Genomic DNA, 12,575 nt, shown 5'->3' with positions numbered 1-12,575 from the left:
CGAACTAATCCAGGAGGGAACGTCCAATTCTCTCTTTTTCTCTCTCTCTCTTTCCTCTCACTTTTCTCTCTCAGCTGCCAGCCGTGGACTAATTGGTTTCTAAGAGAGTCGGCTGGAGCGAGCGGGAGACACGACGGACGTTTCAAGAGAGATGGCGGCGTTCACGGATGAAAGGATTCTGCAGAAGCCTGCGTGGATTTCCCAATGCTCCCTCTTTCTCGCTCTGCAGCACGGTCCAGTGTGTCGCCAATTGTCCCAAGTCACTATATAAGACTTTATCCTGTAAAACAGGGCTTTGTTGTTCATATGAATGGGGATGACATAAAAAGTGTTTACTTTGTACACATTACATAATATAGCAGCACTAGATTCCCATCTAAGGAGCACGAGTTAAGCAAGATATCAGTGCTACATCTTGTTTGTTTGCATCCACTGGAGATCTCCAGCTTCCACCAATCTGTTTAGATGATGTCCTCTGGAATCCATACGAGATCTTTCATCACTATCTAAAACAACAAAGCATTTTTGATAAAGGATATATATATATATATATAAATCCCGCCGTGATGTTGATAACTCCTTTGGAGAACCTTGAAGTCGAAATCAAGAGGGAGAAATCAGTAGAAGATGTTCTGAATAGATCATGTTCCTGTAGAACAGAACATGTTCAGATCTTGTTTTCTACAGATATAAGAGCTTTCCAGAACAAATGGAATCTTTGGAACTCACTTAAATATTTCATTCTAGACATTCTTGAGAAGATCCTGCTGTGGACAACATAGCTCTATATAATTTGGTAAACTCCAGAATTCTGTTGAATCGTGCAAACTGGAATTCTTTTTGGATGTAACATGGATGGAAGCCTCTGTGTAAAATCTCTAGAATATTCTGTACTAAACAACATAACTCGATAAAACGTTCCACTCTAGAACTTCTCAGAACTAACAAACTCTCGAGAATATTCTTCTGTGAACGCTACAACTCTATAAAATCATCCCCTCTCCATAATGTTGTGTAATTCTCCTTGAATTGTCCTTGAATTCTAAGTTATCGGCTTTTTTTTAGTTATATGTTGTGACATAACTCTACACGACTCTACACAACGGTCCACTTACAGGAATTGTTGTCTCTCTAAAGCTCTTCAACCTAGAGAACTAGGCTCTAGAATTTTTGTATTTTAGATTAATGGTACTCCTGGAAGCCTTGTAAAAATGTTTCGCTATAAAGAACCGAATTAACCAGGAATTACTATAACTGTCTTTTTTTTTTTAGCTCTCTAGAATCCACCATTGTGGAGAATAGAATTCTGTAGAACCACTTAGAACCATATCATCCTCCAGGATGGAACTCTTTCTGACCTTTTGGTCCAGAAGATGGACCAATGTATAACACAAAATCTTCCATTCCAGTGAAGCAAAGGATCTACTGCTCTAAGGAGTTCAAATATCCAGTACTTTAAACTGTAAAGACTGAAATTCTCTGGAAATCAGAAAAACTCCTGGAGAATACAACTCCAAACATCTGAAACCTTCATAGTAGTACTGTAGGTCAAACTCTCCAGAACTCTAAAAATATCCTTTTTTAGACAATGCAGAGTTCTGGATGTTCTTATCCAATGACTCTCCAGAACTCTTCTGAACATTGTAGAAACCTGAGATCTCCAAAAGTTTCTCCAGAACTCAACTGAATCATCTTCTAAAGAACAGCGTTTGATTCTCCAGTGAATGCTTTTGGTAGGATCCGTTGATAAGTCGAGAGGAATCTTCGTGTTTCTTGCGTGTAGAAGCTCCTCGTCGTCTTCACACCAACATCTTTTGGGTTTTTTACGCTGTACATTCCTTCAGCGTTCCTGGCAGCTCCATGGCCTGAACCACGGTGTTGGGCCCGTGTGCTCGCTGCCATTCGTCTGCCGAGTTCATAGATCTCCGTTTTAAGATGCGGTTGATGATGTCGGTGCAGGCTTTGCGGTACTGGTGCCGGAGCAGGGAGTAGACAAAGGGGTCGCATGCTGCTTTACTGTAGGCCAGACATTTACACAGCACCCCCCAGTGCTGGTTTATAGGAACTGCAGGCCAAAGTTCCACAAGCCTGTGACAGACAAACACAGGAAGATTTCAGTGTTAGTCAGCAGATTTATGATGGGTTTAATTAAAAATTAAGTCATTTCTAATTTTCAATTTTCCAAGATTTCCCCTGGTTTTTAACCCTCCTGTTTTCCTTACCTGAATTCCTATGCAAATTAGGAGTCAACTTGACCGTGTCTGTTTTGACTGCTTATAAAAAAAATGAAGTATATATGATAACCATTTTTTTTTCACCTTTTTAGTCTAACTTGTTTCCAACATATTAACATATATTTTGAAAAAAAAATTAATATTGGGTATAATAAACCTCATGTATATACAAAAATGCCTAATTTTTTAGTAAAAAAAAAAAACTGAAATTTTGAATTATTTTAACTATAGAGGCACAAAAGTTGATGCACAATTTCAGGCTGGTATGAAACTATTTTGACCCTTTTTAATGTCAGCAAATAATAAAACCTGTTTTTTTTCCAGACCAAATTGTCTTGAATACTTATAAATAAAAAAATTATACAATTATCACCATTCTGTGTGATCAGCCTTACATTTGGTACATTTGTGTGTGAGTGTGTGTATGTGTGTGTGTGTGTGTGTGTGTGTGTGTGTGTGTGTGTGTGTGTGTGTGTGTGTTTGTGTAACATCATATCGGTAGATCATATTTTGCCTTCTGCTAGGCAAACGCATATCGAAAGTGTGAAATATTTACAAATGTGTGGCTTTTTTTTTTCTGGAGGCCTAATGAAATGCCCAATTTGTGTGTGTGTGTATGTGTGTGGTGTGTGATTGTGTGTTTTGGGTGTGTATGTTAGTGGACATTTTATGTGTGCAATTTTGTGTCTGTATGTATGTTCATTGCGCTGAAAAGGGCAAAAGTGTGACCTATTGCCCCACTAAATGTGGCCGGGTCAAAATGACCCGGAAGGATCCAAAACGCAAAGTATATATTGGTCCGAACACATAGTTCAACTAAAATAGACAAAATTAATTTTACCTGCAAAGTTCATAATTTGGAACAATCCTGGTAAATTTCAGGCAAATATGTGGAAGGAAACCCAAGTTATGACGCATTAAACTTTCATTAAACCTTCCAGCCAGGTCAGATCAACCCGAGGAAAATACAAGGGTTATTTACTCCTATGCTGCGTTTGTCATTGTTTATCCTGCACCAGTAATCCTGCCACGACTCATCTTCTTATTAACAAACCCTCCCTGGGGACATGAAAACGTTAATAACTTCAGTACATGGGGGAAGGAAAGGTTCAAGAAAACATTGGCCAATTTAGGTTTCACACCAGAACTAGACAAGAATGATCTGCCTGCAGACAGTGGGCTGTGGGCGTGTCCATGGGTGGGACAGATGGACATAATTGATGGGTGAGACCTTCTATAAACCCTTCAAAAAAAAAAAACGTAAACAAATCTTCTTAGAAACACTATTTGTATCTTGAACATTTCAACCTGGAAACAAGGTCACATAATCAGCTCAATGGAACATCTGGAATTCCATTTGAACATCTGCTTAAAGTGACATTAATCCAAATTAAAACCAACAGAATATGGAACAACCTTGACAAGAGGAGATCATCCACCAAATTAGTGACCAGGTAACGAGGGGATTAGTCAAAGGAGCAACAACAGTAGTGCTGAACATTACCCTTCCACCATGATTACTACAGTAGTGCTGAACATTACTCTTCTACCATTGCCTCTTTTCCACTGGAAAGAACCGGGTGCTGGTTCAGAGCTAGTGCTGGTTCTGGTTCAAAGTTGGTTCCACTGGCGAACCTTCTAAGAACTGGTTTGCCTTTCCACCGGCTAGAGAGCGTCACAGCGCCGAGTGTGACGTCACTGTATACGTGTCACGTGTCCCAGCGACGTTAGCGCAGCAGCGACAAACACAAACACAACAACAATGGCGGATGTCGCTTTACTGTTAATGCTCATGGCTTTGCGAACCTACATCGGCATCCAAACGCGGCGAATTACGTGCGGCTCCGTGTAATCTGTATAAACGGAGGTTGTAATCGATAAAGTACATAACGTTATTTTAGTTAACACAGAAAAAAAGTTAGCCTTAGCATGTAGCTACCTACTATCATGTGTGCTGATAATGTATAATATTGTGGTAAAGTAAAAGTGTATTAAACATTAGTATACTTAAGGTACATTATCAAATGCGCTAACAGTAGCCCCGCCCCAGCCTCGCCCCCAGCTCCTGACGCGAGCGGTTCTTAAGTCTAGACCAGCAACGTTTTGGTGCTACTTAAGAACCACTTTTCCTGGTTCGGAGCCGGTACTTTGGAGGTCGAAACAGAAGGAACTGGTTCTAAATTAGGCTTCGAACCTGCACTCAACCTTACTACAGTAGTGCTGAACATCACCCTTCCACCATGATTACTACAGTAGTGCTGAACATCACCCTTCCACCATGATTACTACAGTAGTGCTGAACATCACCCTTCCACCATGATTACTACAGTAGCGATGGTGTTCTCAGGGTGAGGGCGGTGTCTGGTTTCTGCCCAGTAAAAGTTCTTGCTTTGCTACACCCACTTCATCCCACACCTAGTAAGAGTATTACAGCATCATGTCCCATTTTGCTTGTTTTGGGAAATAGGACATTGTTCAGGAACACAGTGTGTGAAGAGATTTTTTAATATTCCTCCAGTGTGTCCTTAATTTCGCATCTCATTGTTTCTTGTTTTAGTTGTCCTACTTTACTGTCCTGATGTATCTCATTTTTTCTCTGAAAATTCCGTCTTCTGTTATTTGTGATGATGGATCTGCCTGTGAGGACCATGTCTCCTGGTGATATGACCATGATGACTGGAGATGTTTGGATAAACAGACTTAATTACAGCACATCCTCTGACTCTACAGTGTATCTCCAGACTTAATGAATAAACCACAGAGGTTTCACAAGGCTACCTTCAAGCTAGAGCTACGGACTGAATCCTGGGAATTAGATTTAAGCTGGAAAAAAAAACACAAAGAAGCTAAAATTGCATTCTCTCTCTCTCTCTCTCTCTCTCTCTCTCTCTCTCTAAACTCTCTCTCTCTCTCAACTCTCTCTCTCTTACACACACTGTCTCTGTCTCTCTGTCTCTCTCTCTCTCTCTCTCTCTCTCTAAACTCTCTCTCTCTCTTACACACACTGTCTCTGTCTCTCTCTCCCCCCTCTCTATTCCCCCCACTCAACACTCTCACTCTCTCTCTATTCCCCCCATCAACTCTCTCTCTCTCTCTCTCTCTCTCTCTCTCTCTCTCTCTCTCTCTGTCTCTCTCTCTCAACTCTCTCTCTCACACACACACTGTCTCTGTCTCTGTCTCTCTCTCTCTGTCTCTCTCTCTCAACTCCCTCTCTCACACATACACTGTCTCTGTCTCTCTGTCTCTCTCTCTGTCTCTCTCTCTCTGTCTCTTTCTCAACTCTCTCTCTCTCTCTCTCTCTCTCTCTCTCTCTCTCTCTCTCTCTCTCTCTCCCTCCCTCTCTCCCTTCTGTTGTCACTTATTAGAGTGACTTCCACACACTGTAACAGCTTTCCTAAGAGAAATGGAGTGACTGATCCGAGCGCTCTTAGTTTTCATCACTCTAGCAGTGCGAGTGTGGCTTAACACTCATCCCGGTTCAGGAAACACCTCAAGCTTCGAATGCGGCCGTTTAAATTCCCTATAACGTTTCCCAGTTGTTCTTTTACTCATATTAATACTTACTCTTTCTTTAAGGAGTTGCTTCAGATGTCTATCGTTGCCAGGTCTATTTCTGGCCCTGATCATATTTGACATCTCATGTTCAACGTCCTGGATGTACTACAAATGTCTGTTCTTCAGATCTTTTCAGCATCTTTGCTTTTTTGGGTATAAGCACGAATCCCAGTGTGTACAGTTTCATTGCAGAGTAAAAATAAGCTGGAAAATAAATATGCAAATATGTGTGGTAGTCTGGGGAAAACCCTTCACATGGTCCAAATGGGACATTTTCTGCTATATATATAGTTTAGAAAACAAACGTGTTCCTCTTCTGTGTCTCAAACCTTTTGATGGCCGCCGATTACAAGCTGAATTGTTTGTTTTACCGCGGCGTCGATCAGAAGAACTTAAACTCAAACCCAGCTGGTGAGGTTTTAGACATCTTTATACAAGCTGTTTATTAAACTTTTCTGTGCAGGCAAAAAAAACAAAAAAAACATTTCACTCATTGAAATAGATTTATAATAAAGAAGAGCTGCATTTTTCCTGTTTTCCATCATTCAGCCACATCAGGATCCTGTGGGTTTCTCAGACCTCCATAAATTTTGGACCGACAGCCACAGAAGCTAGCAATGTAAGTTTTTTTTTTATATTTTCATGTACATTAAGCCGGGGTCACGGTGGCTTAACGGTTAGCACGTTCGCCTCACACCTCCAGGGTCGGGGGTTCGATTCCCGCCTCCGCCTTGTGTGTGTGGAGTTTGCCTGTTCTCCCCGTGCCTCGGGGGTTTCCTCCGGGTACTCCGGTTTCCTCCCCCGGTCCAAAGACATGCATGGTAGGTTGATTGGCATCTCTGGAAAATTGTCTGTAGTGTGTGAGTGTGTGAGTGAATGAGAGTGTGTGTGTGCCCTGTGATGGGTTGGCACTCCGTTCAGGGTGTATCCTGCCTCGATGCCCGATGACACCTGAGATAAGCACAGGCTCCCCGTGACCCGAGGTAGTTCGGATAAGCGGTAGAAGATGAGTGAATTAATGTACGTTAAGACATATTTTTGGGGGATTTGGTAGCCTAGTGGTTAGGGTGTTGGACTACCAATCAGATTGCTGTGACTTCCAATCCCAGATCCACCAAGCTGCCACTGCTGGGCCCCTGAGAAAGGCCCTTAACTCTCAATTGCTCAGCTGTATAAATTGATGTAAAGTCTGCCAAATGATGTAAATGTCTGGAATGTTCTATTTTGAAAATGAAACATATTATACACTCTGTGGTAGGGTTGTAATACAAAGCAGACACACACACACACACACACACACTCACACACACACACACACACAAAGATGATGGGAATTTACATCTTTACTGTAAGACAGCCGCCGGCATTTGTAAAATCTGCTCCTCGTTATTTTGTTAAAATCCTGAGCATCGAGTCTCTTCTCTGGAAATCCAGTTAATGGCAACACACTCGGTGAACCATCAGAGACTGCTAGGCACACACACACACACACACACACACACACACACACACACACACACACACACACAGAGCTTGCTCTAATTACAATACAGACATCCATCATATCATCTAAGGAAGACAGGAAGTTGGATAAAGAGAGCAAAGCTGTTAGCGCATTAGCATATCGCACACAGCAGTGCTGATGTATATCACAAACACACTGAGGATGTGAGAAGTTCTGCACAGTGAACCTCGTTCTGCTTACTCATACCTCAGATACACACACACGCTATGAATACGGACATCTTTCGATCCTGTACAGACGATTTTAACATTTAAACTATTTAGTCTGCGACATGTTTCCGATTTGGAAATTAACTCTCACTGAACATTATATTTACATTATAACTAAACATGTCTTACCAAGTTGGCATCTCCTTAACAAATATATACAAAATTAACTGTATTTTAAAACTAAAGCATTTTAATTTGGTACAGTAGTAAACTTAATAAGATCACACACACACACACACACACACACACACACACACACACACACACACACACACACACACATACAGTTTACCATTCCGTTCATTCGTTTGACAGACACTTTGATCCAGAGAGACTTACATTTCATTTTATACAACTGAGCAACTGAGAGTTAAAGGTGGGGTCTCCGATATTTGAGAAATGCTTCTGAAAACTGAGTCGGGCCACCAAACAAAACAAAATATCAAAACAAACGTGTAGCCAATGAGCAGAAAGAGGCGGGTCTTGTCAATATGGGCGGAGAGAGTGTTCGGTGTTCATGTGCGCATGTTCACAGGTCAGAGTTTCCCGAGTCAATAACTCCTGAGCTAAACGCTGTTACTACACAAAACGCGGTTGTAGCTGCCTCTCTACATTACTATGATAGAAAAGAGGTGTTATTTGTGTAGTAACAGCGTTTAGCTCAGGAGTTATTGACTCGGGAAACTCCAACCTGTGAATATGTGGCCGACTTCCTGCTCCTTCAGTTCTCTCCAGCGCTGGAAAGCTGATCCTATATTAACACGTCCTACTTCTTGTCCTTATCGTAAGTCTTTCTTCTCTTTCTTTCTTTGTTTTTATCCTCCATGTCGACGTTAAACCGCTTTCTGCTAATGTCACACATGCGCACCGAACACTCTCTCCGCCCATATCGACAAGACCCGCCCCTTTCTGCTCATTGGCTACACGATAGTTTTGATTTTTGTTCAGCTTGTCGTCCCGACTCTGTTTTCTGAAGCATTTCTCAAATATCGGAGACCGCACCTTTAAGTGCTTTGCTCGGTGGCAGCTTGGTGAACCTAGGTCTGAGTTCGCGACCTTCCGATCGGTTACTCAGTTATATACAGATCGATAAAACCAGTATTATAATCAGCAGAAAGACTAAAACACTTTACCTCGATCGAACACTGATATCAGGTAACTGTTCCTCCTGTTTATCCTCCTATACATTTACTGTATACGTATAATGCGTTATATACAGTGTTGGGCAGTAACACGTTACTGTAACGCAGTGACTTTTGACAGTAACTAATACTCTAACGCATTACTGATTAAATAAAGTAACACCGTTAGCGTTAGCGTTACCGTACGGTGCGTTTGTCCGTTACTTTATAAATGAATACATTTAGGCTGAAGTGTAGCCTACAGACTAACCTGTTTACAGCAGTGACGCATTGTACGATCGGTGGATGCCAACCTGTAAACACGAAGACGCCTTCCGTTTATTCACGAATGCGCGGCAGTAACGGCGAGTCGAGGCGAGTTTCTCAAAGTGGAAATATGCTCATTATAGCACTTTAGTTGAGCATAAAGACAAAAAGCTTTTAGTCAAATGTAAGCTGTGTCTTTCTGGTTCGAAGCTCCGATCTACTGCCATAAACAGCAACTCCAATCTGGAGGTAGATACTACTGTACACGCCTCGACGACGTTAGTAGCTAACCCTGTGTCGGTGGACACACTCGAAGTGACTCAATCCGCTCCAGCCAAACAACAGGGACTACAGTAGATTTTAACCGGACTGGTAGTTAGGGACAGATCAACAAACAGTGTTGTGTTTGTATAGACCGTAACGCATAAAAGGGCATTAATGAGAACATTAAAGATCGTTCTTTAATAAAGTAACTAAAAAGTTACCTTTAACAGTAACGCGTTACTTTTTGGTGTAAATAATCAACAACGTAATTGAGTTACTTTTTGAATGAAGTAACTAGTAACTGTAACTAGTTACTATTTCTTATTAACTAGCACAACAATGGTCATATATATATGAGCATTGCCCCTAAAACAATCTCAGCAGGATAATAAAATAGGCTCCAGCTCATTCTTCTTCTTCTTCTTCTTCTTCTTCTTCTTCTTCTTCTTCTTCTTCTTCTTCTTTCGGCTTTTCCCTTCAGGGGTCTCCACAGTGAATCATCTCTCTCCACCTGTCCCTATCTTCTACATCCTCACCACTTGCACCCACTAGCTTCATATCCTCATTAATTACACCCATATACCTCCTCTTTGGCCTTCCTCTTTACTTCCTGCCTGGCAGCTCCATGTCCAACATCCTCCTACCGATATACTCACTCTCCATCCTCTGAACATGTCCAAACCATCTTAATCTGTCCTCCCTAACTTTGTCCCCCAAACATCCGACATGAGCCGTCCCTCTGACGTACTCGTCCCTAATCCTGTTCGATCTCGTCACACCCTAAGAGAACCTGAACATACAGTAGGTTCCAGCTCATTAGCTAAGCTTATATTTAGCTAATATATCATTTATTACATTTATTACATTTATTACATTTATTACATGTGGCATTTAGAGCACAGAAAAAGCGCCGGTTAAAGAAGTAAATTCCACCTTCACTTTAAAATAATGTGGTTTTTTTTTCCTGAAGGTTTTCTGACATTTTCAGGACAGACTCGTTTACGCTTCGTAGGTTTCGTCGTCTTATCATCCCTTTGTCGTATCTTATGCACGGGCTTTTTGTGCATCCTGCTGTAAGGTGACACGGACTTCCTGTTTAAACCCGGTTTGACCCCACAGCCATTTTCACCAAACTGATTAGAACAAAGATGCTGATTAGATCCCAGAGTACAAATAAGAAGAAATTGCATCTCCTTGTGTTTTGCAGCACTGTTCATTATTATTCTAAGTAATACATCAGAACTGATTTTACCTCCTGCAGGTTCTTCATTTCTGCCTCAAATGAAAATGAACAATAGTGTTATTACACCTGTTCTGGTGATCGCTAAATTTTACAGCACTTTGCTTTATGAACTTAATGATTGACAGCAAAAGGTGAAAGAAAAAAAGATTGGAAGCCAAAGTCGTATTTCTAGGCTGACTTTCACAAAGCCTGTAGCACATGCGCATTCGATCCCTGAGCCACTGAAATGACCCTTTTGTACAATTTAATTAAACAGCTTTTATGTTATCTGCGATGACGATTTGATTAGTAACGGAATGGAACAGTCGTGTTACAAAGGAGCTAAAAAAATCTAATTCAGGGCTGACTGTCCTCAGCAAAAGTACAAAAAAATGAACAGAAAAGATTCAGCCGTCGGCACACGATCAGTATTTTTCCTTTGTTTCTTGCACACAAACACACAAACACACACACACACACACACACACACACACACACACACACACACACACACACACACACACAGAGAGAGAGAGAGAGAGAGAGAGAAACATATTTCTAAATGATGGTATCTTCAGCTTAGCTTTTGATCATCAGCAGGCAGAGAAATGATCTGCTCCTAAAAAATATTCCCACACCTCCAGGGTCAGGGGTTCGATTCCCACCTCCTCCTTGTGTGTGTGGAGTTTTCATGTTCTCCCCGTGCCTCGGGGGTTTCCTCCGGGTACTCCGGTTTCCTCCCCCAGTCCAAAGACATGCATGGTAGGTTGATTGGCATCTCTGGAAAATTGTCCGTAGTGTGTGTGTGTGTGTGTGTGAGTGAATGAGAGTGTGTGTGTGCCCTGTGATGGGTTGGCACTCCGTCCAGGGTGTATCCTGCCTCGATGCCCGATGACGCCTGAGATAGGCACAGGCTCCCCGTGACCCGAGAAGTTCGGATAAGCGGTAGTAAATGAATGAATTAATTAGTTAGTTAGTTAGTTAATGAATTAATTAATAACAATTAATTAATACAGAAGAGACATCAGATCCTCTTTCACAAGGTGTGTGTGTGTGTGTGTGTGTGTGTGTGTGTGTGTGTGTGTGTGTGTGTGTGTGTAAGCAGTTCACTGGACTGGTCCACTGGGATTCAGGGCTGTAGCAGTAAAACAGGTCTGAAAGACACTTCTCTGTGACCTTGTGGCTTTTCAGTGGCACGGCCCTTTTTCCTGCACAGATAAAACCTGACGCCGATTGGATTCAGGAGTAATGGATGCTTTCCACTAACAACCAATTCTTGTGCTCAGTGAAGTATGGAGGTCCTGACATGTCTCTGGCTTACCAGTATCACACCGAAAAAACCTTCAGTATGCACCATGTCATGTTATAGTGCCCTTTTTCTAGCGTCCTGATCTTAAAGACGCTCCGTGTTTATTACGTGTGTGTCCAAGTGTCAAGGCTGAATAATGCTTATATTAAGATGAAATGGAATCCTGGTACCAGAGTTTTCACATCTACTCAGCATGAAGTGATACATGGGAGATACTTCACTTCAGCGAGAACCGAGAACCGAGCACTGAGACCTGAGACCTGAGATCTGAGACCTGAGACCTGAGCACTGAGACCTGAGCACTGAGACCTGAGACCTGAGACCTGAGCGCTGAGACCTGAGACCTGAGATCTGAGACCTGAGATCTGAGATCTGAGAACCGAGCACTGAGACCTGAGACCTGAGACCTGAGCACTGAGACCTGAGACCTGAGCACTGAGACCTGAGACCTGAGCGCTGAGACCTGAGACCTGAGCACTGAGACCTGAGACCTGAGCGCTGAGACCTGAGACCTGAGCACTGAGACCTGAGACCTGAGCGCTGAGACCTGAGACCTGAGCACTGAGACCTGAGCACTGAGACCTGAGACCTGAGCGCTGAGACCTGAGACATGAGCACTGAGACCTGAGATCTGAGACCTGAGACCTGAGATCTGAGATCTGAGACCTGAGCACTGAGACCTGAGACCTGAGACCTGAGACCTGAGATCTGAGACCTGAGATCTGAGACCTGAGACCTGAGATCTGAGACCTGAGACCTGAGATCTGAGACCTGAGACCTGAGACCTGAGACCTGAGACCTGAGACCTGAGATCTGAGACCTGAGACCTGAGATCTGAGACCTGAGCACTGAGACCTGAGCACTGAGAC

At 42.4% G+C, this 12,575-nt stretch overlaps 1 protein-coding gene across 1 annotated transcript in view; it reads right to left on the bottom strand.

The window, feature by feature from the left end:
* Nucleotides 1–562: 562 nt before the first annotated feature.
* gpr26 (G protein-coupled receptor 26) overlaps nt 563–12,575 on the bottom strand; it is a 19,452-nt gene continuing 7,439 nt past the window's right edge. Inside the window, exon 3 of the mRNA XM_027132705.2 lies at nt 563–2,088. Coding sequence (XP_026988506.1) covers nt 1,824–2,088 — 265 coding nt within the window. The 3' untranslated portion in view covers nt 563–1,823. The remainder of the gene's footprint in view (nt 2,089–12,575) is intronic.

The sequence above is a fragment of the Tachysurus fulvidraco genome, chromosome 8 (assembly GCF_022655615.1).
Source record: "Tachysurus fulvidraco isolate hzauxx_2018 chromosome 8, HZAU_PFXX_2.0, whole genome shotgun sequence".
Taxonomy (NCBI): domain Eukaryota; kingdom Metazoa; phylum Chordata; class Actinopteri; order Siluriformes; family Bagridae; genus Tachysurus; species Tachysurus fulvidraco.
This window is presented reverse-complemented; position numbering and strand designations above follow the sequence as displayed.